The 25,346-nt window shown below is 44.5% G+C and overlaps 1 protein-coding gene across 12 annotated transcripts in view; it reads left to right on the forward strand.

The window, feature by feature from the left end:
* LOC118785571 (mitogen-activated protein kinase kinase kinase kinase 4) overlaps nt 1-25,346 on the forward strand; it is a 75,529-nt gene that overhangs the window by 30,266 nt on the left and 19,917 nt on the right. For 8 of the 12 annotated variants that reach the window (XM_036540337.1, XM_036540338.1, XM_036540340.1 and 5 more), the window contains exons 3-15: nt 4,242-4,298; nt 10,355-10,480; nt 10,961-11,071; nt 11,419-11,509; nt 11,810-11,940; nt 12,449-12,503; nt 13,594-13,672; nt 14,836-15,011; nt 15,855-15,927; nt 16,512-16,722; nt 18,033-18,194; nt 19,124-19,210; nt 24,883-25,032. In XM_036540337.1, the coding sequence (XP_036396230.1) occupies nt 4,242-4,298; nt 10,355-10,480; nt 10,961-11,071; nt 11,419-11,509; nt 11,810-11,940; nt 12,449-12,503; nt 13,594-13,672; nt 14,836-15,011; nt 15,855-15,927; nt 16,512-16,722; nt 18,033-18,194; nt 19,124-19,210; nt 24,883-25,032 (1,509 nt within the window). Of the gene's footprint in view, nt 1-4,241; nt 4,299-10,354; nt 10,481-10,960; nt 11,072-11,418; nt 11,510-11,809; nt 11,941-12,448; nt 12,504-13,593; nt 13,673-14,835; nt 15,012-15,854; nt 15,928-16,511; nt 16,723-18,032; nt 18,195-19,123; nt 19,211-20,492; nt 20,694-24,882; nt 25,033-25,346 lie in introns of all 12 variants that reach the window. The other 4 variants (XM_036540346.1, XM_036540347.1, XM_036540348.1 and 1 more) reach the window with 2 other exon arrangements.

Here is a 25,346-nt window from a genome sequence, read left to right on the forward strand (position 1 = left end):
TAGTCCACACTGTGCTCCCAGTGCAGCTGCTCAGTAACTCGCCTCATTTGTCTCCATCCAGGCATTTTGTAGCGCTGCAGTTCTACCGATGGTAAAAATGATGATGTTTAATGAAATGGCAGAAACCATGATGCAGAAGGTGTGGATTCCCTATGTAAACTGGCTCAACAGTGGCAGTTTACATTTACATTTACATTGATTAATTTAGCAGACGCTTTTATCCAAAGCGACGTACAAAAGTTTATCCGGTATATACCTCTGTCGTCACCTCTTGTCTGGGTTTGCTGTGAAGAGCTCCACTCAGATTCATGGCTCAAGGTGCTCGACTCCAAGCAGCTAAAATGGTGCGCAGGTGACCGATGGACTCACTAACCGGTGTCATTCCATGGGATGTGGACAGGAACTGGGTCTTACTCACTCACAGAGGGGAGCGTAGTTGCCTATCTACCAGTGTACATATAAGTTTCACAAAAGATTGCTGTAATGTTGCATGTAGCTTCTCTGGGGCAGCGGTGTGGTGCATGCCTCGTAGCCCGACACATTGCCTCAGTAAATGTCCAACTTCATAAATGGACAACATAAAATGTAAACATTTAAAAAAAAAAAAAAAAGTTTTGTCAGACTGTCTGGATAAGAGCATCTAAGAAAAGAATGTCTGTATTTTAAGTTGTGAAAATATAACATATGCACTTGGGAAATCATGCAGGAGACTTAGCATTTTCTTAACGGTAAGTCAGCCAAGACTCTGATGTGTAATGGGTTAAATTGGTTCAGTTGAGACAGTAATTGGATGTAGTAGTTGGCTGGTTAAGGCTGTAGTTTAATAAGAATCTCCCAGACAGCAACCTCTTCAGAGCCAAGATTGTCTATTCTTATTACATATGTTGGGGAATAAATTGCCTCTGCTTGAATGTGGGCGGGAGTTGGGGTTGTGTAAGTTAAGCCCTATTTGTTTATGACCATGTTCACGAAACGTGTCCCCGAACAACCTTTTTCTGCTCCGCATTTTCGTCCAGGCATATCTGCGGGCACCTCACTTTCTATCAAGCACCTATCAGTGGGCCCTCATTGAGGATAAATCACTGGCCAACTTGGCTGTGTTTCCTGCATGCTGCAGAGGTCTTAAATCTCTGACTGCATCGATCGCTCTGTGTTTAAAGAAGGTTATCCAAACTGCTCTCTGGACTCTGAGCATTTTCTCAGCTACCTCTCAATCACCTTTACCTGCTTGTGAAGTTTGAGAGTGTGAATAGCAGACTAAAATGAGAGTGGTTGGTGAATTGTTACCTTGGAGACTGACGCAGGAGAGGTGGAGTGACTCAGGGAAAGGCTGGCCCACGTGCTGGCAGGCTCTGTGAAACTGATACCCACACCAAAGTGCCATATGGCTCATGCTTCTGACCTCTAAGGCTACAAATACGTTTTCCTCATTCACAGGATCTCCCTCTCTCTCCTTAACTTTGTGATGCGTATGTTATGGGAGGAGATTACTTCTTAAAGATGTATCACTGTACCCATAGACTCTCCCTGCAGAGAGCATCAGAATCTAGTGTTTTTTCATATCCAGTTTCTCAGACCCTACAGTTAATTGTTTAATGGAGTGTGTTTGTGGAACTCACCCTCCTCTCTAGGATCTGCCTGTCTTGACAGCTTGTTAGTGTTAAAAACTTAAGTAAACCGTATAACCGTATGCTACCCTGCTGTAATAAGAATGGCACATGTCTTTCGGGTAGCAATCTGTCTCTGTGCCCTGTGGTTCACTTAATCCCCACCTGAGGACAGGACAGGATTGCACCTCCCAGAAGAGCAGCCCTCAACACGAAGGCGATATTCCATATGACGAAAAAAACTCAGCGTCCTGCCGTCATATGACCTAATTAACCCCCTGTTTTCTGTCTGTGCCGAAGTGGGTTAATCCCCCATCACTCAAATAATTCCCCCCCTCATGGGGCCATGGTGCGGAGTCCAGCTCAGGTGACCGCTTGGACGCTTGGATCAGACAAAGGAAACCCAATCCTCGGGCACTGAGGGGCGTGTTCACAGGCAGATTAACACCGGAGCGGAGACACCCATCCCCCGGGCTGGCGCTCTCTCTCTCTGTGGAAGAGACGTCACCCATTAACCCTGCATGTGCCTGCTGGCACTGTGGACTCTCAGGCACAGTTAGGGGAGTGTCTGACAGCAGCACTCTGTGTAGCTGGTTCTTATTCTGTCCTTTTCCTTACACAAGCTTCCGTGAAATCCCTGCTTGTCAGTGGCTGTTGGCAGAAAGATTTTTCCCCCCACCGGATGGCAGCTGATTGCATAAACTGGCAAAGCAGGCCAGCACCAGGAGCATCTGACAGCCTTTGAAAAGAGAGAAGTTGGGAGGAAGATGCACATATAGGCTATAAAAAACCTGTGAAGTTCAGCAGTCATTCTAAATGATGTTTTGCAGTGACCAGTGATCCAGTGATCGCCTGGCCCCAGTCACTTGGTGCCCGTCATCCACTCACTGTCTATCTATCGCGGGTGTTCCTCAGAAGGACCTGGTCTGCCCTCACCCTTTCTGGCACCAGGACAAACAAGCTGACGAAAGTGTCCTGAGCTGACAGGGAGGAACAGCACTGACCAGGATGCGGCAGTTACAAGGTCTTGAAGAAACCTTTTGTCCGAGAGTGGCTCACAACTGTTATGGTCATTAGCACAAACAATGTAGTGACTGCAGTCACATGGCTGCCTCACCATTCACCACAAGGGTGGGGGGAAATCCCAGTTTTATTTGACTTAAAGGGGCTATAACTGCTTGACTACGGTTTCCTTTCTAATGAGAGGGAGCAGTAAAGGAACAGGGGCTCTGGTTTCTGGTGGTGTTTGCGTTACCAGGCAGGGTAGGGCAGTAGGAGGGAGCTCGGAGAGGCAAAGTGTGGGAATGTTTTCATAGCTCAGTTACTGCAGCCCCGTGGCCATTTCACTCAACACGTCTGCCTCGGAGCTGGGGAGTATGTCGGGGGGGGGGGGGGGCTCATGTGTTGTTGTGGCATGTTCGGAATATCAATCATAATTGGGAATGAAGCACCGAAACTTCAACGGATTTGTGTTTATTTACCTGTGTTTAACAGCTCATTGAGCGCCAAGAGTCCTTGTGAGAGTGAGGCAATGACAGATAAACTATGTAAGTGCACAGCAAGACAGCATTCCTCCAGGTCAGCTGAGCGCTGCTCAGAGGGGAAGGAGCTGCAGCCTCCTCTCTCATGAACCAAGCCTGGTATTAGGGGTGACGTCCAGTATGCGGCCTCTCTTTTACTTACTTCACTAAGTCCTTTTCTTCTGTCTTTCCCTGGTCTTGTGTCACTGTGAATGATATTTGCTGTGTTTGTGTCATTGTATTATTGTCACATTATTAGTGTCAGGTGAATGAGTGAGCAGATCTGTAAAAACAACATACAGAAGATTGTTTTGTTGCACTGAACAATATTTCATTTAGAAAAAGACTGGAGTTTTAAATAAACTGTACATAAACATAAGGCCTTTGAGTAGTAATCCTCTCAGAGACTGAACCCACAGCCTACTTCTGCCCTACACTTGGGTGGTCCCATGGACGGCCTGTGGTGTAGGGGACGTATAGAGGAGACATACATACACTTGTAAATGCAGTAATTTTGTGTTTGCTTTACGTCATACTAAGAGGAAATTGATGCTCACTTGGGGAAACAAACAGCCACTTCACATCACACTACACTGGGAAGATGGGTTTCTTCTCATTTCCATTGGATTGAATGATGTTTAAAGTACAGTTTTGCTCCAGTGTGATGCATTCTCATGGTCTTTAAGGCCTAGCACTGGTATTGATTAGGACTTGAGCAGGTGCTCTGCTAGTACTGCACGATGCCTCTTAAAGCCCATTTAGGGCTGCGTGCAGCAGGATTTAATCTAATTCGGGTAACTGTGTTGGCCAGGGTGAACTGGACTTGGGGGATGGGGAGGTGTGATAGATCAATTAGGCATGTATTTAATTGATGTGTGCCTGTCAAAGTGTATTCTGTTGGTGTGTCTATAGGGATGGAAGGAGTGCTGAAACAAGCCAGCTCATGCTGCAGATAGCTTGAGATTCTCCAGCTGCATCAAGTCCTAGATGCTCCTTACCGTAGACTTCAATGCATTCAACCTCAGGACATATCCATGAGATAAGAGTTCTGCTTGTGTTGTGTTAAGCACAGATGGAGGCACAACACCTGAATACTCTCTCTCTCTATCTGCAGGGGCGGCATGTCAAAACCGGGCAGCTGGCGGCCATCAAGGTCATGGACGTCACAGAGGTAAGGGAGCGTCACCTTATTTGTTGGCTTTGGGTGCGGTGCTCCATGTCGACCACGAAGAATCTGATGCTTCTGCAATACTGTCTGCACACACCGAATACATTTTCATGAGATGATCTTTCAAAAGCAGTTGCCTGGTGTGCTCTTTTTTCCTTCGTAGTCATAATAGTCCCATGTAGTTGACTCTACAGGTATAGAATCTGGAGGCAGAGTGAGGTTCACTGACCTTCTTTCTTACCACCCTCTGGTAAAGGTGTAGCTTTTAAAATAGGTAGCTCAATTCAGGTAGTTGAAATTCCATATTCAGGTTTATTTAGGACCTCAGCTCCTCATGACCTGAGAAAAACTTTTTAACTTACCCAGTCAAATATGTTATTGCAGCCAGATTGATTACAGACTTAATGCCATACACCTTCCAACCCTCCAGGGTCCCAACCCACTGACATGAAACAACAAACCCTCTGATAGTTCTACATGCGTAGATATGCATGGTAGAATTCATCAGATATTTAGTATAAGTGAGGATAAATTGTGTAGGAAAATTTAGTAACGCTGCGAGGAGGTAAGGTTGTGGAATGCAGCGGGACAATACTTGATTAAGGCCTTGACCATGCAAGTAGCTTTTATTAGACTAACTGGGTCTGTAGTTTCATGTAATACATTTCAGGTAATTGTATAAATAAATGATAATCATTAGTTTTGTTTTATTATTATTTTATTTTTTGTTTGTTGGTTTTTGCTGGCCTCCGCCAGTCCCTGGAATGCAGAGGTCCCATTAATTTCCCCATTGAATTGCAGCCACTGCCACTGGCTTTACTGCCTGCATCCTCAGTCTCCTCCAGTTCCCAGTTCCAAATCTGGCATTGAAGTGGTGTGATGAGACATGAGACATGTCTCACTGATATGGTTGGAAGTTTTTTTTTTTTTCCATGTATAGCAGCAAGGCCAGCAGGACAACATGGCGTTCTCCTTCCTGTCACATCACGGCCAGTGGTCCATACAGTGTCCACACATGGGGAAGTCATAAACCCAATTCTGAAGAGAAGTTTGCTTGAAAAGGCCCTTCAAGGTTGAACTATCACGAAAGTGGAAGGGATACAGCTGTGCTTAAGTATATACTTTTTTCCCTAAATATCAGTTTTGGCCTGATATGGGAGTCACTGAGCCAGAGCCCCTGACAACTGTATTTTAGCCGTCTAGTCACTATATTGTGGTTAGGGACAGAGCTGCACAGTAGCTGCTGAGCAGACCCCCCTTTCCTGAGCCCCTAGGTCCACCCAGATAAATATTTGCTATCCTAAAATAGCAAGTAATGTCAGCTGAATGAATGTTTTTGTTTTTTTTTTTAGTTGACCTTTTTAGTGCAAATTTCACTTCTAGCTACATAGCACAGAGAATATACTATATGGGATGAATATGATTTTTTAAATTGAGCACAATACCTTATACAATGGCACTTCCTATGCATAATCTTATATATCATTAACCGATTTGTACAGTTAAACAATTGCTTAGTGATTCTGGTTAACATTTACATACTCTTAACATTAGTTGTATGCAGATCATTTGTAAAATAAGTCACCAGTTTTTCTTGAACATCCAGGTTAAAGGTCCTTCATTTAACCAATGCAGGGATACAGTCCTTTTGAAGGTTGAATGGTTGTCCACTTTGGTCCACACTGGTCGTCCACAAGGCTAACATTAATGGGAACAATATGATATTATGTGTGCAAGGGTGTGTGTTCAGACTGGCAGGACGCAAGGCCACATTATCATTTTTTAATATGTGAATAGAGATGTAGAAACAAGCTCCTGAATGTCACTTGTTGCACTGAACAATATTTCATTCAGAAAAGACTGAACTTTTAAATGAAAACTGCACAGAAACATAAATTCTGTCATTAGTGACCCACACAGAGCCAGAAGCCACAAGCCTACCTCTACTCTACGCTTGGGTGGCCCTGTGGGCGGTCTGTGGTGTAGGGGACATATAGAGGAAACACTTTACATAGACTTGTAAATGCAGTGATTTTGTATTTGAGGTAGACCATACTAAGAGGAAATTCTTAGTAGGTCTGAGGGTGGATGCAGTTTGTGAGGCCCGACTTGGGTTAAATGTGAATGGTCACCGTGCTGGGGCTTGCTGCATTCCCTCCCCCTCACCGTTTGTGAAGCACGTGTGTGATGTGGAGCACTGGCACCATGGACACTGCACCACTCTTTCCTCCTGGGGGTGTGCGAGACTTGATTTGTCACCACCACCCTGTTTCCAATGGCAATACCTCCTGGAGAGGTGCCTGGACCTGTTGGTCCGCTCTGATGACAGCTTGTTGCTGAGTAGATCGCGTGTCTGTCTAGATGATGCATGCCTCTACCTGCTGGGCTCACCTGTTCCTCTAATAGCTCACTCATTCATTACAACATATTTAGGGAGAGCACCTCAGAGAAGCCCAAACTCACAGTATAGTCATGTCTCCTGCATATATTGGCTACCAGCGTGTATTGTGTACTGTTGTTGGCTTTGAAGTGCATTCTTTAATCCTGCTGGAGAGACATATATTTCATTTTATACATTCAATTTATTTTCAGTCAAGAAATACTAGCAGGGTTTTTTTTTCCTTTTCCCCAGTTCATCAGCTTTTAAAGTAAATATTTGGGGTTCTTCGGGATGTTCTCCAGAAAAGTCTGCGTTTTGTTTATTTTTGAAAAATAAGAGCTCCAGGATGTAGTGCACACAGTCTTCCTGTAGGTGGCTCTGTGGACTCAGACCTTCAGTACAAGGCCCCCTCTTAGAACTGCTGTTGTCTCACTGTGTGGCTAGAGGCAGTTTGTCTTGTAGAGCGGACTCTCTCGTTATCCATTAAAAGGGGAAGCAAAGTACATTACAGGACATTGAGTGCATTGTGATTCCTGAGAAATGTTTTTGTGACCTCCTGAAACTCCCATCAGGGCTTTATTCCAGTGAAACTGGATGGAGGTTACATTTATTATTGGGTGTGGCTTAACAGACCCCTGAAGATTTTGTCTCAGTGTGGTACAGCAAAACCTAGGATGCCTCTTTGTTTTAGTCTTGACAATGTGATGTCATTCAGGATTCATTCATATACATGCAGTACTTTTAGGGTTATTAGTGCAGCTATCCTAATTAATCAGTGTTGATTGTTCAGCAAGTTCCTTTATGGACAGACTCTGTAACAATACCATACACATTCTGTTACCTGTTACTCAGCTGGGGTTCCTTGTAATTTGTGGTAGAGAAGAGCTCACAGGGCTCTGCAGGTGAGTGTTGTGGCACAGGCCAAACGTTTGGTTTAATTGGGCTGTTGCGTAGGTGAAGAACCTCCAAGGAACAGTAATTATGGGATGAACTGCAGCGCGGGTCACATGCGGTCCAGACTTTCCACAGTCTCCTGTCAGCATGTGCGCTCTGACCCAGATTCTCCTTCCTGTGCTAGATATTCCAGTCTATAGCATTGTGCCTGTCACAGGGAGAGAGAGAGGGGATGAGAGGATGGAAGGAAAGATGAGTTTTTTTTTTTTTCCTTTGCAGTGCTTGAGAAGTACAGCCACATTAAATGAGGGAGGGACATGGGGTGGAGGAAGCCGTGCTCTCCTCCATGTTTAAATGCCTTCAATTTCCCCTGAGCACCGACTATCTCAGATAATCAGATTGTGTCACAGGCAGCAGAGTGAAGCCGGGCTCTGCAGTCTGTCTGGAGCTGCTGAAGCTGCCATGTGTGTGATGTTACTTAATAAGAGTTATTCATTTAGTAGCCAGATGCCATTATCCAGGGCCATTCTCTTTCTGTAGCGGCTTTATAAAGTAAACCCGTCGAGCATGAGCTTTTGGAGGAAAAGTAGCATTAGGTTTTAAATTCTCAGTAGGCTTTTTTGTAGAGGCTAGATTTCCTCCAAGCCGTGCTGGTCTGCACGGACTCACGTGCTGAGCTGAAGGAAGTGCTTAGAGCCGCTTTCTGCCCTTTGGCCTACATGAGGCGCCTGACAATTGTGTCTCAGGGACCGAGGACGGCGCGGGCCGTCCTCCCGCCATGTGATACCGCGATGATGAGGCGGCCGTTTGTTTCCCCAAGGCTCCGTGGCTGTGAATAACAAATCCAAACAGCTGCGGGAGCCCAGTCCAGGCCTGGAGAGGGAGGGACGGTGACGTCACCCCGGAGCGGGTCATCACTCCCCCGTTGCAAGCGGCTTTATTTTTAGCCCAGCCTCTCTGCTTGCATTGTACTCTTCTCTGTATATGGAGCATATGGACGGGAGGAAACCAGACCCAGGTTTTGTGTCTCTGCATATAAACCAGCTGTCAGACTCTCACCAGTGAAATTGCTGCCTGTTAAATAAGTATATAGTATATTGTGGGTATCCAGACTCTTATGCTCCATTCAGTATAGTGGTATAATATACCCCGCGTCCTTGTGGAGTTGGCTTCATGGGGAATCTGTGCAAGAAAACAGTTTCTTGAGCATATAATGGAAACCATTTAATTTCTTGGAGTTCATTTAGCATTGTCTTGACAGTATGGCTCATTCCCTTGACATAGAGTTTTTATTGATGAGGGGCAGCTTGTGACCTTTTATAATCTTCTCAGACTATAGCTCCATCCTTCTCACTGTCCAGAGAGAAGTCCAGGGATCGCAGCAGTCTGGTACACCATTTCCATTGTAGAGCTGGAGCCAGGCTGGTTTGCTAAGTTCAGGTTCTAGGTGGTTTTATTTTTTGCTCTTACCTGGGCCAGCTCAGCGGGTTAACACTGCAGATGCTAGCCTGCTTGCATTGGAGCTGGGGTGTCAGAGTGATAAAGTTGCATAACAAAGTTACTGCTGTCATGGTCAGTGCTAAAATCTGCTAAAACCCGAGATGATAAGCATGCTGCTGTCAGTAAACAGCAAACAGCCAGGGATAGATAAAGTAATATGAGCCCTGTTGTTTTGGGAAGACCTCACGCCTGGACTGCAGACAAAGTCCAACCAGTTGTCTCAGTCTGGGCGGACGCCAGCCCTGAGTGTAGCTTCATGAGTTAAAGCTCTGGTTGTGGGTAATGCAGTGGAATAACATTTGTGCTGTACTAGGTCAGGTCCGGCTAACCTGGTTTTACCCCTGTAGTGCAGAAAGGTATGTGTCCATACATGGTGGTCACTTACATCCACATTATATCCAGGAATGACCTGCCTCTCTCTATGGCCTTTTCCCAGCTTCCAGACTGTCCTCTATAATTAAATATCTGCACTGTTTAGAATGTGGAACAAATCAATACGGACACATGATGCTGTCCAGTCCAGAATATGAAAATGTTGCAGAAATTCACAACCACACTGTATCATAGCAGTAATTGTAGAGAGTGTTGCGGAGTAATTGCTTTGGTATTAAGTATTAGACAAAGATGGGTGTAGGTAAGTGAATTTGGTTCAGCTACAACAGAGCTCCAACTTACCCTTCTTTCACTTCTGCTACAGCTTTATCACTTCTTTCTCTACTTCTCCATCTACTTCTACTAGTTCTTCTTCCTCTTTTTTTCTTTCGCTTTTAATGGCTTTATATTTACTTTACAATTATTTATATGTTTTAGACTATTCAATTATTTATCTTTGCCTGAATTTCAAACATTGTGCATCAAATTGAGCAAAACCCAGTACAGGGTATTATGTCTTATATGGCTAAATGGATTACAGATTGTACTGTAAACTGTTTTCCCTTTGGCAATATAAGTTGTAGTTAGCAATATGCAAACATTGGCGATCCATGGGCCATTGAGCCTTAAGCTAGCAGCTCATTACAAATGGAAGCTTAAACAATTTCTGAATATTAAGTTTTTTTTTTTTTTGAACAGTAAAATGAAGAACATGTGTTTTCTAAGCTCCTAATGAGTGTTATCAGTCCCATTGCCTTAAGGCTGCGTTTTAGTGGAGCTTGTTAGACTTTGTAAAGAGGGTGATATTTTATTATTATCATTGCCGATCTCTGGAAGCACTTTGTCTCTGACTGAGGCAGTATTTTACTAACTCGCTCTTTTGTCCTCTTTCTCATTTTGTGTGTTTTGTCAGGATGAAGAGGAGGAAATCAAACTGGAGATTAATATGCTCAAGAAGTACTCCCATCACAGAAACATTGCCACCTACTATGGTGCTTTCATCAAAAAGAGCCCCCCTGGGCACGATGACCAGCTGTGGGTGAGTGTGTAGTGTGTACCTCTCCGACCCCATCCAGGTTTGTTGAAGGCTTGGCTGTTCAGAAGAGACTGGTCTGCATCCCCCTGCCCCGCTGCACCCTCCTCGCACTGCTGCCCAATTGCTCCAGTCTTCAATCATTCTCCACGGTGGTGTGTTTCCTGGGCTTGTATTACATTTAATGGCCTTTTCCAGACTCTGTGATATTTTTTTTTCCTCTGGGAGATTTAGATCCTTCTTTAGAAAAGAGGGAAAAAGTGATTAAGGGGCTGTGTTTCTATAACCTCCCCCTCACTCACCCCGACTCCCTGGGTACCTCATTTTACTCTGCAGTGCCAATCACCCTCGATTCATACCTTTGAAGACCCACCACGGCTTTTATAGCATTGTGACTGCTGTGACCCCAGCTCATAGTTCAGAGTTTGTTTGAGGTGTGTTCCTGTGAGCATGTGTTCGTGACTCTGCCCCTCTCTCTCTCTCCAGCTGGTGATGGAATTCTGTGGGGCAGGCTCCATCACAGACCTGGTGAAGAACACCAAGGGGAACACGCTGAAGGAGGACTGGATTGCCTACATCTCCAGAGAGATCCTCAGAGTTGGTTTCCTTTTTCCTTCTTCTCCCCAGTCCTGTACTCACTTCGCCTCTGCTCTCCCTCCCCTCTGCTCTACTCTGAACTCTCACACTATACCCTGGAAACCTTTTTCTGTTGAAGTGCGAAGTTAAAGAAACTCAACTCCTGGGAGACCAGAAACTCTACCCAAAACAGTATTATAATTTCCTAGTAGTGCCCATGTTCTGTGTCGATGGCAGAACTCTTCATGGAGTTGTAGTGATACTCCTTGTGCTGTAATGAGCACTTTCCTCCCCTGTAAATATGGGTAAAGGGCTGATAAAGGATTCGCAGATGCCAATGTCATGTCATTGGTTGTTCTTCTGTTCAGGGACTGGCCCACTTGCACGCCCACCATGTCATCCACCGTGACATCAAGGGCCAGAACGTCCTCTTGACAGAGAATGCAGAGGTCAAGCTAGGTGAGTGGCAGAATCCAAGTGTCTTCTCTGATGGGGGCCCTGCTGGAGCAAATGTACACACGCCTGTGACAAAAGGCTTTATGGTCCTGGTATAAAACACAGGAGCTTGGTGTTTTTGAACATTTGAAAGCATTTTATTTGAATGTATTGTTAACACAGTCTTGTACGCATTATTTAAATAAGAGGTCAATAAAGGTGTGATGAAAGCATGTAGCATGAAATGTTACAAAGGCTGGCCAGCTAACTTGCTGTGTTGAATGAAGCAGGTTTAACCTAGTCTGTTCTGGTTATGTCCTGTAGTGGATTTTGGTGTGAGCGCCCAGCTGGACAGGACAGTGGGCCGAAGGAACACCTTCATTGGGACACCTTACTGGATGGCCCCCGAGGTCATCGCCTGTGACGAGAACCCAGACGCCACCTATGATTATAGAGTAAGACTGTCCTCACATATGACCATACAGTAAGACTGTATTCGCAATGGTACACCTGTGACTATTTGGTTAGAATGTTTACACAGTGGTACACCTGTGATTATAGTGCAAGACCGCCCCCACCTGCAATCTTACAGACTGGTACACCTCTGAATATACACTGTACTTTACTCACTAATGCACTTACAACTACAGTAATGATCAGCGTTAACATTTTGCTTTTTCACCCATGTTCTACAGGTAATGAACCATTAAATCACAGTGTATAAATAACTTTTAACAGCATAAATATTTTGGAACCCAGTGATGTCCATTAGTTTGAGAAAACTGTGTTTCAGGAAACCTGTCTCATGGTAAGTTTAGCAATACTACTGGTTTTGTGAGGGGTTTAAGAAATGCCATTAGGTCATACAGTATACTGATGTTTTAGGGCTTTGAGAACACCATTAGCTGGTACCACACTGTGCTCTGTGCATTACACTGTCTCACTGTAGCTCTCCTCTTGCAGAGTGACTTATGGTCCTGTGGGATAACAGCCATCGAAATGGCCGAAGGGGCCCCTCGTAAGTGGCATTCAGCTGTTTGTCTCAGACCTCCTTAACGCTTCCCCTTTCCTCTCAGCTCTCCTCTCTCATATACTCCCCTCTCTTCTCTCTCCCTCCCTAACTCCATCCCCTGTTCTCCTCTGCCTTCCCTTTTCTGGTCCTCTGTTCTGTGTGTTCTGTGTTCCTCTCCTCATGTAGCTCAGGTATGTCACCTCTCCCTGTGGAGAGAGCAGACTGCCATATACAGGTGGCTCCTCCTGTTGAAGTCCTTCTCTTGAATGTTTTATGACCCCTGTCTGCCCAATGCATCAGTTTGGCCTGCTAGTTCACCTGTGGTCTGACACGCTGTTATATACTCCTAAATAGCAAGTATTCATGCAAGTAAAACTAAACATGGCTATGTACAGTACACCACAATTGGTGAATAGTGCTTTCATCTTCTAAAAAGCTTGCATTAAACCTAAATAAACAAGGTGACAGGTGTTGTAGTTCTTTAATTTACATCACCACTGTCTAAATTGTCATGCCACTCACAGATTGTACAAAATGATGCTGCCAGACTGTTACTCAGAACAAACAACACAAATTACTTCCGGTTTCACTTTTCGAAAAAATGATTACTTTTAAGGAATAACATGGTGTAAGCACAAGTATGTCTCTGAGATACTGATTCCCTATCTAACAACAGTTTCTCATGATTTTATATGCTGAAGAACATTAGGGCCACACTTTTTAAGTCCCTTTAAAAATACCTGTTTAAACTTGCTTTTAATTCCTAACCAATTTATCTCCATACCTGCCTGTTTTTGAAATGAACATATGGACTTTCTGATTCATTTCTTAGCGAATTCAAAGTGCTTTCCAACTATGTGAAATCATATATTGTATATTAATTAATATTAAATTATTATATTTAATAATATTATTACTACTTTAATTAAATGTATGGTGCTTTAATTCCAGTTTATGGTTGTTCTGATGTACAGTGGCAAGCTGTTGATTCACAATGATAGTGATGTGTGCAAAATAAGAGGAAAATTGAGGCTGAGTCTGCAGTCTCTGGTCATGTGGACTCCTGCTGATCTGTGTCCTTGCATCTGTCTTCCAGCTCTGTGTGATATGCATCCAATGCGAGCACTTTTCCTCATCCCCAGAAACCCTCCACCAAGACTCAAGTCCAAGAAATGGTATGTAGTAACAAGTTAATCAATCAATCAGCTGTTATTTGTCTAGTGCAATTCTGCTATTGAACAATCAGAAATCACTGAACATTGAACAGTGAATCGAAAAAACATGAAAACCCACAGCTAATTGGGGGAAAAACTGGAAAATTATTCCCTGACCGTGGAAAAAGGTGGTCAAGTAACCAATAGAAAACAGTGGAATGTTAACAGTGTAATAGCATGGAATATTGATCAGCTCGTTGCTTCTGCTTGAGACAGACCAGAGACAGTTTGATTGCCAGAGAGGCAGCTTGGTGAGCTCAGGCGTGCTATGAGGGGGGCATTCCATTAGAAAGTTTCCAGGGCAGGGATGTCATGACTTGCACAAAGTAGTGATGGTTTAAGCATTCAGGCGTCTGTGAAGGCAATGTAAGTGCTAAAAATGAAATGAGGTAATGGCAAGGACATAACACCAGATATTATATAACTAAGAGTCACTGCTCAGCTCCTCAGCAACCAGTTTGACCATGTCTTGGATGGCCTCAGAATATTATAGCAAATAATTTTCATTATGTCTGTATTTGCCACACAACACAAGTGTTCCATGTCTGAACTGCTTATGATGCAAGACTGTACAACATAAGATTTTTTGGCTGTAGTATTTTATTTTATAAAAACACCTTCTTTACTTGGCTCTCCTGGGCTTAAGAACAAACAAATTGAGTACCTCACTGTATTAAAAAATAGCACTGTTGTGCCATGCCTTTTTGTTGTCCAAAAATGCATGCCCCAGGTGTGGTAGGAAATTGCACAAAGATGCAAATGTTTGAGTCTAACATCTGTAGTGTAAGTGTACAAATGTAAGTCTTAATTTGCAGTGCATTTAAATGTCCTTTACAGCATCAGTTATGGATAGATGCACATAGAGAGAACCTGATATCCTAGGAGTCCAAATCAGCCTCTGCTGTAAGCTTAGAGACCATTTCCTACTAATATGGCCATCCAGAAGACTTATGTACACTCCTCTCCCAGCCCTGGCGCTGAGCTGGTTGGTTGTGTGCAGTAAGTTACGCTTAATATGCAGGCCCTTCCCTGCCTCTGTCTGTCTCAGACTGGCTGCAGACTCCTGTCTGTAACCCTCTCCTTGCTGCATTACTGTATTTTTGTCCGGCTGCATTCTTCCTCAGGTCCAAGAAGTTCTTCAGCTTCATCGAGAGCTGCCTGGTGAAGAACTACACCCAGCGCCCCCCCACAGAGCAGCTGCTGAAGCACCCCTTCATCCGGGACCAGCCCAACGAGAGGCAGGTCCGCATCCAGCTCAAGGACCACATCGACCGCACCCGCAAGAAGAGAGGGGAGAAAGGTGAGCGTTACATGATCGTACACGTTCAGATCAGAGACTACACTGACCACACCTAAAAGAGGTGTTTGGCGGTTAGCTACTTATCCTGACTGAAAGAAGCCTCTGTGCTGACTAAACATCTGGCGGATGTAGAGCTGTAACGCCTAAGGAACATAATTATGAATATTTCACTCAGACTCACTATGGGGGTGAGCTATGGTGTGGTCCAGGTTGATGTGGATCTGTCAGTTGAGAGAAATAAAAATACATGTTATATTTTGTATTTGCTGTCTTATTTCCCACAACACTACAGTGTTTTCAATGCCATGCTGTTGATAAAGCCAAACTGTCAATAGACAGCTTCATTGGAATTTTAATTGGATTATCTGTGAAGGACGACATACAACTTCTATGGTGAAAAATGAACTGGATTGTGAATGTATTTGAAATGTTATAAAAGTTATGAAGCTAAACGTTATGAAAAAAATATTTTCATAAATATTTTTCTCATTATTATTCTGATCTCTAGAAAACATTCTTGATGTATGCTCCAAAACCCCAAAACTCAACAGGGATATGTATATTTTCATCATTTACTTGTAGATGTAAGGAAACCTACACTGCTGAAGCAGTACTGTCGTAGAGGTTGTCTCAGTGTGTTAGAGTTCAACATGCTTGTTTTGTTGTACTGGTCTGACCTGAGGAGACCTATGCCTGACCTATGTGTTTTTTCCTGAAGAGCTCAAGCCATTGTGTGGGGGTTTAGGCACCACACAGCTATTCCAGGTCACAAGGACTATGCCTGTGTTGTGCACTCTGTTATGCAACAGGAATGTTACCTGGGATCTTGTTTGTTCCCTGCAGATGAGACAGAATATGAGTACAGTGGGAGTGAAGAGGAAGAGGAGGAAGCTCCCGAGCAGGAGGGAGAGCCCAGGTACTGCGGTGACCTCTGATATAGACTCACACATGTCTTTGGCTGTCAGGCCAGAGCAGTGCTGCTGTACGGTCTCTGACCTATCCTGCATATACCACACTACTGTTACAGCACTGTCACTGACTTATCTTTTGTATTACATTACATTACCTGCATTTAGCAGATTCTCTTATCCAGAGCAACTTACAGTACAATTGAACATAAGTGTATCCGTTCCGGTCAAATGAGCAACAGTGTCAGACCAGGTTTACAGCACTCCCAGACCAGTGAGTGTGAGCATAACACTATTCAAGCCCTACCACAAGTACATTTACATTTACATTTATTGATTTAGCAGAGTATCTGACTAGACAACAGAAGCCAAGTATGCTACGATACATCAGTCACTACAACACAGAGTCCAAAATACAATACAATACTATATGTAAAATAAACATCAAATGCCACATATACCATACTTCTGTTTGTCCTTCGCCAGGATGTACAGGCCTGAAGCCCAGAATCCAGTGCCCCGAACAGTAATTCTCTGCCGTTTCCCATTTCTGTGTATGACAATAGGCTAATGTGCCCCCCTCTCCCCACAGCTCCATTGTGAACGTACCAGGGGAGTCGACGCTGCGCAGGGACTTCATCCGTCTGCAGCAGGAGAACAAGGAGCGCTCGGAGGCTCTCCGCAGACAGCAGCTCCTGCAGGAGCAGCAGCTCCGCGAGCAGGAGGAGTACAAGCGCCAACTGCTGGCGGAGAGGCAGAAGCGCATCGAGCAGCAGAAGGAACAGAGGCGGCGGCTGGAGGAGGTGAGGGTCGCCATGAAAACAGAGCAGCCCGGAGACCAGGGCTCCACCCTGAATTCCCCCCGCGCACCCCTCTTTGACAGAGCTTCACAAATGCACTAAGCACACGGAGTCTGTCTCTGGACGATTAGGCAGTGCTCTCTTTACATTGAAGCCTCTTGCGTTCGTCTCCTCCTGGGGGTCTTAACAAGGAGAGGCACTCATCCTGTCCCTTGGCCTCAGTGGAGAGCTGTCCTTCTCTCTCATGTTCGCCAACCAGGGCTGCTTTTACCGTTTCTTTTTATAGAAACAGAGTCATTGTGCATATCTGGCAGGCCCAGCCCTTGGTCTTGCAGGCTATTTTATGTAATTGGGCTTTATCTCTTAAAACTATGCCTGGGGCACTGGGAGGATTATGACATTATGATGTCTGTCTTTGCTGTCCTTGAGCATTCTGGATCACAGTGACAGCATATTCTTGTTTGTCTTGCTTAGGTCATGGACATCAGCAAGCATTTGTATTTGTGTGTGAGGCTATGTATGTGCATGGATGCATTTGTGTGTTTACTAATGACTAAGACTTTCTGGCTGTACAGTGTGAAGCTCAATCACAAGTAATTGCACAGCAGCAGAGCTTGAATTTGTTCTGAAAACCCAGTCTTAACAGAATGAGAGCCATGTGTCTGGATGACCCTCTCTTATGTAGCATTCAGACCCGACTAATAGAGTATGGCATGTGGTTGGCTGACCCTCTCTTGCTTAGCGTTCAGCCCTGATTAATAGAGAGAGCCGTGTCATGGGATGACCTTCCTTTATTTAAGCATGCAGACCTGACAGAGAGTGCTATGTTGCTGGGCCACCATTTTACTTTTAGTTCAGGCCTGATTAAGAGAGTGAGACTGTGCTACAGGATCATCCTTTAACTCGGTGTTCAGACCTGACTGGGGGAGGGGAGCGCATGCAGTTTTCCTCTGAGAGTTTTTAGACATTTTTGGTCTTGGTCTGTTCCAACCCATTAGATATGGTTGACCCTACTAGGAACTCTAGCTCTGTCTTATGCACATACGGACCTCCTCATAGTGTTATATTGAAGCAGTGTCTGTTAGAGATACAAGAGAATTGGATGGCTGATGAACAAATATGTCTGCCATTTTCCTGGATTTGTCACCAAAAGGAGTGTGACAGATTTAGGGACCTGTACACTGAAATTCACAGTAACACCTGCTGTAGTCCACCCCAATTACACATCTGCTCTCACACAAAGCCAAGCTCAGTGACCATTGCCATAACGCTCTTCCTGAGACCTACTCTCTGTCGCCCCCCGGTGGCCGCAGCAACAACGGCGCGAGCGAGAGATGAGGAGGCAGCAGGAGCGCGAGCAGCGGCGGAGAGAGCAGGAGGAGAAGCGGCGCGTGGAGGAGATGGAGCGTAGGCGCAAGGAGGAAGAGGAGCGCAGGAGGGCCGAGGAGGAGAAGAGGAGAGCCGACCGCGAGCAGGTGCGAGCCCCGACCGGCACTGCAAGCAGCGCTTATGCCTGGAGCAGCCTTTCAAGAGGGAGTGTGATTGGCTGACAGTGGATTATTTCGCAATAACACCAGTCCTGATTGGGTGGAAAAGGTTTAAGTCCGTCATTTCATTCAGAGAAGAGCTGAGTCCCTGGAGTATTTGCAGAAACCTGCTCACTCTTAGCAGCCACAGAGGAAGCATGCATGAGCTGTATGGCTGCAGAGTCAGCCTCTATCAGTCTCCGCCATAACCGTCAGCAGCACCCAGAGACCTGGGATCTGACTTCACACACAAAGACTGGCTTCTGGTGAAAGCTTCCTGCGATGGGCAGGATTTAAAATGATCACCAAAGCCTCCATCAGTACTTTTAAGATGGCAAATACAGTTACAAATACAGAATTTTAAAAGCAACCCATATGATTAACAATATCGCACACTACACATCAGCAATTTTGTCAACTTTTTGTGACTTTTTAATTATATATGTTTGTATTTATATGAATATTTAAATGTGTATATATTACAATATTCCTAGATGTTCTCAGTAATAAAAAACACACACAAAGCACCATCCCTCCTGGACCAAGCGTTCAATATTAGAGCTTGTCAGAGTGTGAGGGGAGGGAGGCTGCAGGAGGGGAGGTGGGCAGGGAGAGGCAACAGCTGAGTGGGTCACTGGAGGTAGGAATGCAGCTATGTAGGACATGCTCTTTAGTTGAGTAGCTTCGCTGTGTGGTGCAGTGCTTTTTGTATTAATAAATTACAGTCTACAGTGCATTCCTGGTTGTCCAAATGATGGCTGGCTCTTATTTTTTTTTTTTTTTGTTTCCTTATCTGGGAAAAGACTGACAGTTGATTTAAACTGGAAAGTCTGGCCGTGGTTTGCCTGTTTACGTGTGTCCCTGTTTTGGATTGGCAGGAGTACATCCGCCGGCAGCTGGAAGAGGAGCAGAGACACCTGGAGATCCTGCAGCAGCAGCTGCTGCACGAACAAGCCATGCTGCTGGTAACTCCCCCTCCATTACCTTTCTCTATTACTCGCCCCCTACAGGCCACACTGTGCTATACTGCACTACACAATCACAGTCAGGGTCAGTGAGGGCCCAGGAATAATGTTAAACTACTAAACTATAAAGTACAAAGGGCAAAGGTCTATTCCTGGTGGTTGTAGGGGTAGTTTACCTGTGTTTATGTGTAGTCGGAGTGATACAAAGGTTTTGTTCTTCAGTCTTTTGAGATGTTGGGTTGATAAACTAGGAGCTGCAGCACTTTTACCCTGTTTGGATATGTGTATGTTTACAGGATTCAGGGAAATGAAGGAAGTGAATCTCACCATGTTCACTGCAGGTCTAATGGATAAAATAATTTGTCACTCTGCATCGTTCTTAACTTTAAATCAGGTTGCTGGCCCTGTTAGAGGCCTTTTTGCATTTTAGGGGTAGCCCATCCACAGAGGGGAGCTGAGAGAATATCAGACTACCACCAATGCCATCCATGCTTTCACTGACCCATATGTTTTGTCTTTTTGCCATCGGCTTTTTGTCTCAACATTTTTCTACACTACAAGTTTCTCACATGCATTCTAATAGATTAACCCCATTGCTATTTCAGAGCCTATTTTTTTTTAGGTTGAGTCTTTCAAGACAATGATCTCTGAAATTGCCAAGCTCAAAATGGAAGTAAAATGTGAAACACAAGTGCAGTCAGCTGGAGCAGCTTACACTGCTGCAGTTCCAGCGGTTACACACTGATGCGGCCATTTCTGTCACAGCTCCCTCCAGCTGTCAATTACACCCGTTTAACCATTAGCTTCTTTATACCGTTTCTTTGTTTGGGATCTTTTCTTTATATGTGGAATTCTGACAACCATCCGCACGGTTTTGAACGTGGAAAATTTCACACAACTTGAATGTGGGCAGTGGAAAATCTATTATTAGACTTGGGCTGGCTGCTCTGGTGAAATATTAATAAATAATTCCTTTAGATGCAACACCGTTTCAGAGGAGGGGAATAGGGCTTCATTTCAGAGCCTGTTCCCCGGCCCCCTCACCTGTGGCACTAATGGATAGCATGTAACAGAACACCTCCTTCAGTCAGCCTTTTCAAAACTGCCTTCAGTAAGACACCATCTATGAATGGCGAAGTGATATAGAGCTGTCCCTTGGCCCTGGATGGTACCCCCCCCCCTCTCAGAAAGAACCACAAGCCTGCCCCTCTCCTCTGGCACTATGGTAATGTAATACCCCCCCAGCCGTGTGCCTCGGCCCCTCACACTATCTGTACGTCAGGAGTACAAGTGGCGAGAGATGGAGGAGCAGCGTCAGGCGGAGAGACTCCAGCGGCAGCTACAGCAGGAGCAGGCCTACCTGCTGTCCCTCCAGCAGGACCACAGACAGCAACAGCAACAGCACCAACAGCAGCAGCAGGACAGGGAGCCGAAAGGCCCCGCCCCTGAACCCCAACCTGAGCCAGTTGAGCGGGTCAGAGAGGTGAACCCCGCCCCTCACTCCGCCCCCTTGCCTTGTGCTGCCTCTGCCTTTTTTTAGCTTTATCTAACATGACTCACCACAGGCTTGGTCAGCGTGGTGTGTTGCATAACTAGTGTTGTGAGCACTGAACTACTGGTTTTCTTTTACCTCCATGGTTATAGTGATTATTTATCATTTGTATACCTTCATTCCATTATCTGGAATATCATACATAGAGAGCTACTCTAATATTCTGATGAGGACAGCATAGTAACATACTCAAGTCTTTTATAATTGCATATCTTTCTCCCCTGTCGTCAGTTTTTGGACAGTTGTTTATATGAAATAAATTGTCTCTCACCGGGTTTTAAAATTAGCTTCTAACACAAGAGCAGAACCAACCGTTTAGCTTCCAGTACGTCCCTCCACTGGAGTGAGGCAGCAGCAGAATTACTCTGCATGCCTCATTGGGGCCATCCATGGGGAAGGATGGATAAGTCAGTGCATCTCAGTTGTAACCCTCAGTCTGCAGTCAGCAAGCAGAGAAAACCACTTGCTCACATCCACCGCATCCTGCAACAGAGCTTCTTCTCATGTAGATTCTCCTGTGTAGAACGTGCAGTCTTGCTTGGTGAATAACGCTTGCTTCTCTGCTGCTTCCTTAGGCTACTACTAAACCATCTTAAGATGAAACATCATTTCTGTTCCGTTGTTTTGCTTTACATTGTTTCAGACTGGAAGGGGTTCTTTTCATGAATTCAGTAAAAATGTGCAGTTTTTGCCTTACAAGTTTTCATATTTGACATTCTTTTACACGTCTAACAAAATCACACTACATCACACCTACATCTTAAAGTCTTGAGGGTCTGTATAATGGACACTTTCAAGAGCTCACAAGAAGCCATTGAAGCTTTGAAATGGCACATTACTTTGAGATGATTAGATAGGCTAGATTAGACAGGTAAAGTCAATGAAATGTAATTTGCCATTTTAAATCCTCTGTGAGCTTTCACAGTACATTTGTTTTAAAAAGATGGCCATAATACATACCATCCTTCATTCACCTCATGAGCAGAGGCTTTGATGAGTCTCTTCCTCTGCTATTAAAAATCACTTCACTGCTCTAAAAGTTTTTTTTTTCCCCCCCACCAAACTGCTCTGTTCAAACTTAAAGCCACCTCACAGCTCTGCATCACAGCCGGCTGTCATTTTCACTCACTTCACCATTTTTAACGTTAATGCATAATTCTTGGCTTGTTGCCTTTTATGTTCAGTCGAAAATCAGGATGTGAAGGAAGAAAAACTTAAACGTTTGTCTAACGATGCGCACTGTAATTCATTCATATGGGGACATGAAAATGGTGATGCTTTAAAAGATGTTAGTGGCAGATGGCAGTGTTTCTCTCTGTGTACTGTGAGGTACCCTACTCTGTACATGGTCACTGCCCCCATGTAAATACTGGCCTAATGAAGCCTCTACCCTGATCGTGTGGCTAGTGGCATGTTGTATGGTCCTAACCTTGAAGGTAGGGGCTGAGGTATGATATGGTGGGTGGTGTCTGTTGCACTCTAGAAGGCAGAACTACCCTGACACAAGGATGGGGCTCACAAAAATATTCCTGACACAAGCTATATCAGTATTTGGGAACAACCCCAAGTTGTTGGGCAACTGCACAATGGAAGATGTTTGCATAGTCACATATCTGTTCCATCACATAGTTCTTGCCATTATCCCCTGACTGTTCCAGAATATGGCTTACTCAGCTTTTCCTCGTACCTATGTTAAGTTCTACTTCATGGAATGGACAGTCAGAGGATTCAGATGAGACCAGTCTTGCAGAGAAGAAGTTTATTCCCCAGGAGTCCAAGTTACGAAGGCAAACAGTACCCAAACTAAGGCTGCCTGGGCTCGAATGAGCACTCACATAAATACCCGGATATGATTTAGCCCATACCTCGCCAGTTGTTGATTTTATTTGAACAGAGTGACATGAAAGTAAACTACAAGCATTGATATGGTAATGACCCTTTGTTCTAAAGCAGTTCCCGTGGACCAGTTGGTGTAGTCTGCATTGATAGGGTGACAACTTTGTTCTAAGACAGTCCCTCTGGGCCATTTGGTGTGGTCCAGATAGATTGTCAGACTCTGATTGAACTTGACATGATTTGAACAAGTAGATGAATCAGTAATAAATGAAAGGAAATAATGAATGTAAAAAATAACATACGAAATAATGAAAGGAAATTAAAAGAATAATAACGTCAATAATAAGAGAAAGAATAAACAACCAATGGGTGCAAAAATAGTTGAGAATATAGATCTTATCACCTGTCACCTTACCACCAACGCACTTATATGGCAGTATGTATAGTGGTCCTTAGTTTTAAGTTTACTAGGCTGCTGATGTTTAGTCAGGCCACAGTGAACTGCACTGCGGGGCTCATTGTGCTGAAATACTCCTCACTGTCATCCCTCCAACCAGCTCTGCACATAGAGAGAGCTGAGCGTTGGAAAACAAGGAAATGGCAACATGGGAATAGACTGGAAGATTAGAATTCAATGTTTATGAAGAAACAAAGAAAATTAAACGGAAAGAAAAAGTAAGAAAAAGTATTATTAATAGTATTGTTACTTTTGTTATTATTGTAGCACAGTGTGTAAATATGTTGTTATTGGGGAGTCACTCCTTTCGCTGCTGGTTTGAAATTCCACAGTAGATACGGGACCTCAGGAATAGCCACAGACAAGTTTTGGTATCAGTGGGTAATTTGATCTGGGAGGGGCCTGATTTGTTTCCTATAGGATGTATAGTGGATGTTAATTACATGTTTCTTGAAGAAAACTGCTATATAGAAAGTTTGGGTTTTAATGGTAGATAAAGACAATGTGAATTTGTGCTTCATAGGAGAGGGAAAAGGGGAACATTTCTGTATGTAAGTGAGAAAACAAATCTTGGTGGAGAACGTAGTTTGTCTACAGCTGTCAGCAGGATATTTTAAAGAGTTTCCAAAAACAGTTTGTTTTTTTTTCTTTACTGTTTCCCCAGAATTGGACACAGTTGGTGAACAGTATCTGTAATGCACAAGCTTGTTAGCAGAAAAGGAGAAAAGATCTCTTTCACAGACATAATCCATCTTTATCTCCCTCAGGAAATGGGCCTTGTCCATATCTGGAGCTCCATAGCTGGGTGTTTTGTTTCATATTAAAAAACGCTGTTTTTTGCTGTTCTTTGTAGTCATTCAGAATTGACTTCATGTGGCCTGGTGTGACTTTGTCATATAGAGGACCGCAAGCCCATAAGCCATGTTATGTTGCCACATTTGTATATCAGAAACAAGTGCATGGTGATCTCCCCTTTTCATTCTCCTGAGCGGCAGCACAGGGGCTGCCACCACTGCGATGATGAGCAGAGTATTACTAGAAACCTTGTTTGTGGTGGAGGATGTTGATATCACTAAGATGGCCTCTATATTCGTCTATTTGTAAAACAATGCCTGTTCTTTTAAATAAAATGATGACTGTTTTTCCTGTGTTTGATCGCTCAGAAATATTCTCTAGAAGACGTATTGGTTCCTTGTGTCTAATCCTGCATGTGTTCCCAGAATCCAGTGTGATCCAGTCTGATGTTGAGCCAGCTCACATGACACGTTCCCACAGCGTCTCCATAACATTGGCACAATGTCGCTGCCCTACTGGGAAAAAGTGTGGTGACCTGCAAGATGTTTCATCTCAAGAGTTTTGTCTTTGCCATTAACATGTTTTGGCTTCTTGTTTTCTGTAGTGGAGGTTCCACTGGAAAGGCAAACAGCCCCAGACTGCTGGTATTAGCATATTGGCATATTGGCCCATTCATGATACCTGCTGTTTGGTCAAGTTTAGCACTAAAAGGCAGTTTTCAGGCCACCAGCCCACCCCTCACAATTGATATGCTCTTACCTGTCTGAATGAAATTGGCCTTCTTGGCCTAATACTTGACCTAATACCCAAAAAAATCTAGATGTGTTACCCTTACATGAAGGCACAATGGCTGTCACTTGAGCCAAGCTTCCTGTGTAAACTCCACTGGGGTCTGTTTAGTTGTTGATGACGTCTCAACTGTGCAGCTAAAACAATGATGGCGCCGCTTGACTCACTGACACTGCCGTTGCCAGTGTCTTCCTGGTCCTTTTGCGCCAGTGATTTAGACTGTTTCTCTGTGTGTCCGCCCAGGCTGATGAGAGATTCCGAAAGAATGTTCAGGGCTCACCTCAAGCAGCCCAATCCAAGCAGCCCCCTGTGCCCTCCCGCCCTGAACCCTTCTCTAACGGCAGCTCCTCCGAGCAAGCCCCACCCGCAATGCACAGGCCTATGGAACCACAGGTAACCCCAGCAACCCCCTCTCCTCTCCCACCATTCTCTCTCTCTGTCTCTGGCTCTCTGTCAAAGCAGTTTTCCTGGAGGTACCACACACTATGGTCACATGATCTGCTATAGTGTCTTAAGGCAAAGAAGTTGAAGTTTCTTTTTCTTCCTCTCTCACTCTCACTGAATTCTACTGTAGTGGAAATTCTAACACACAGGGAAATCTTGGCCAGAAGTTACTTTGCTTGATAATAAGGAATAACCCCTCTCCCACTTAATGTCACAATTTTACGGGCCGGTTACACCTGCCAGTTGACAGGCAGCTCTCCAGC

This window comes from Megalops cyprinoides, chromosome 11, assembly GCF_013368585.1.
Source record: "Megalops cyprinoides isolate fMegCyp1 chromosome 11, fMegCyp1.pri, whole genome shotgun sequence".
NCBI lineage: Eukaryota > Metazoa > Chordata > Actinopteri > Elopiformes > Megalopidae > Megalops > Megalops cyprinoides.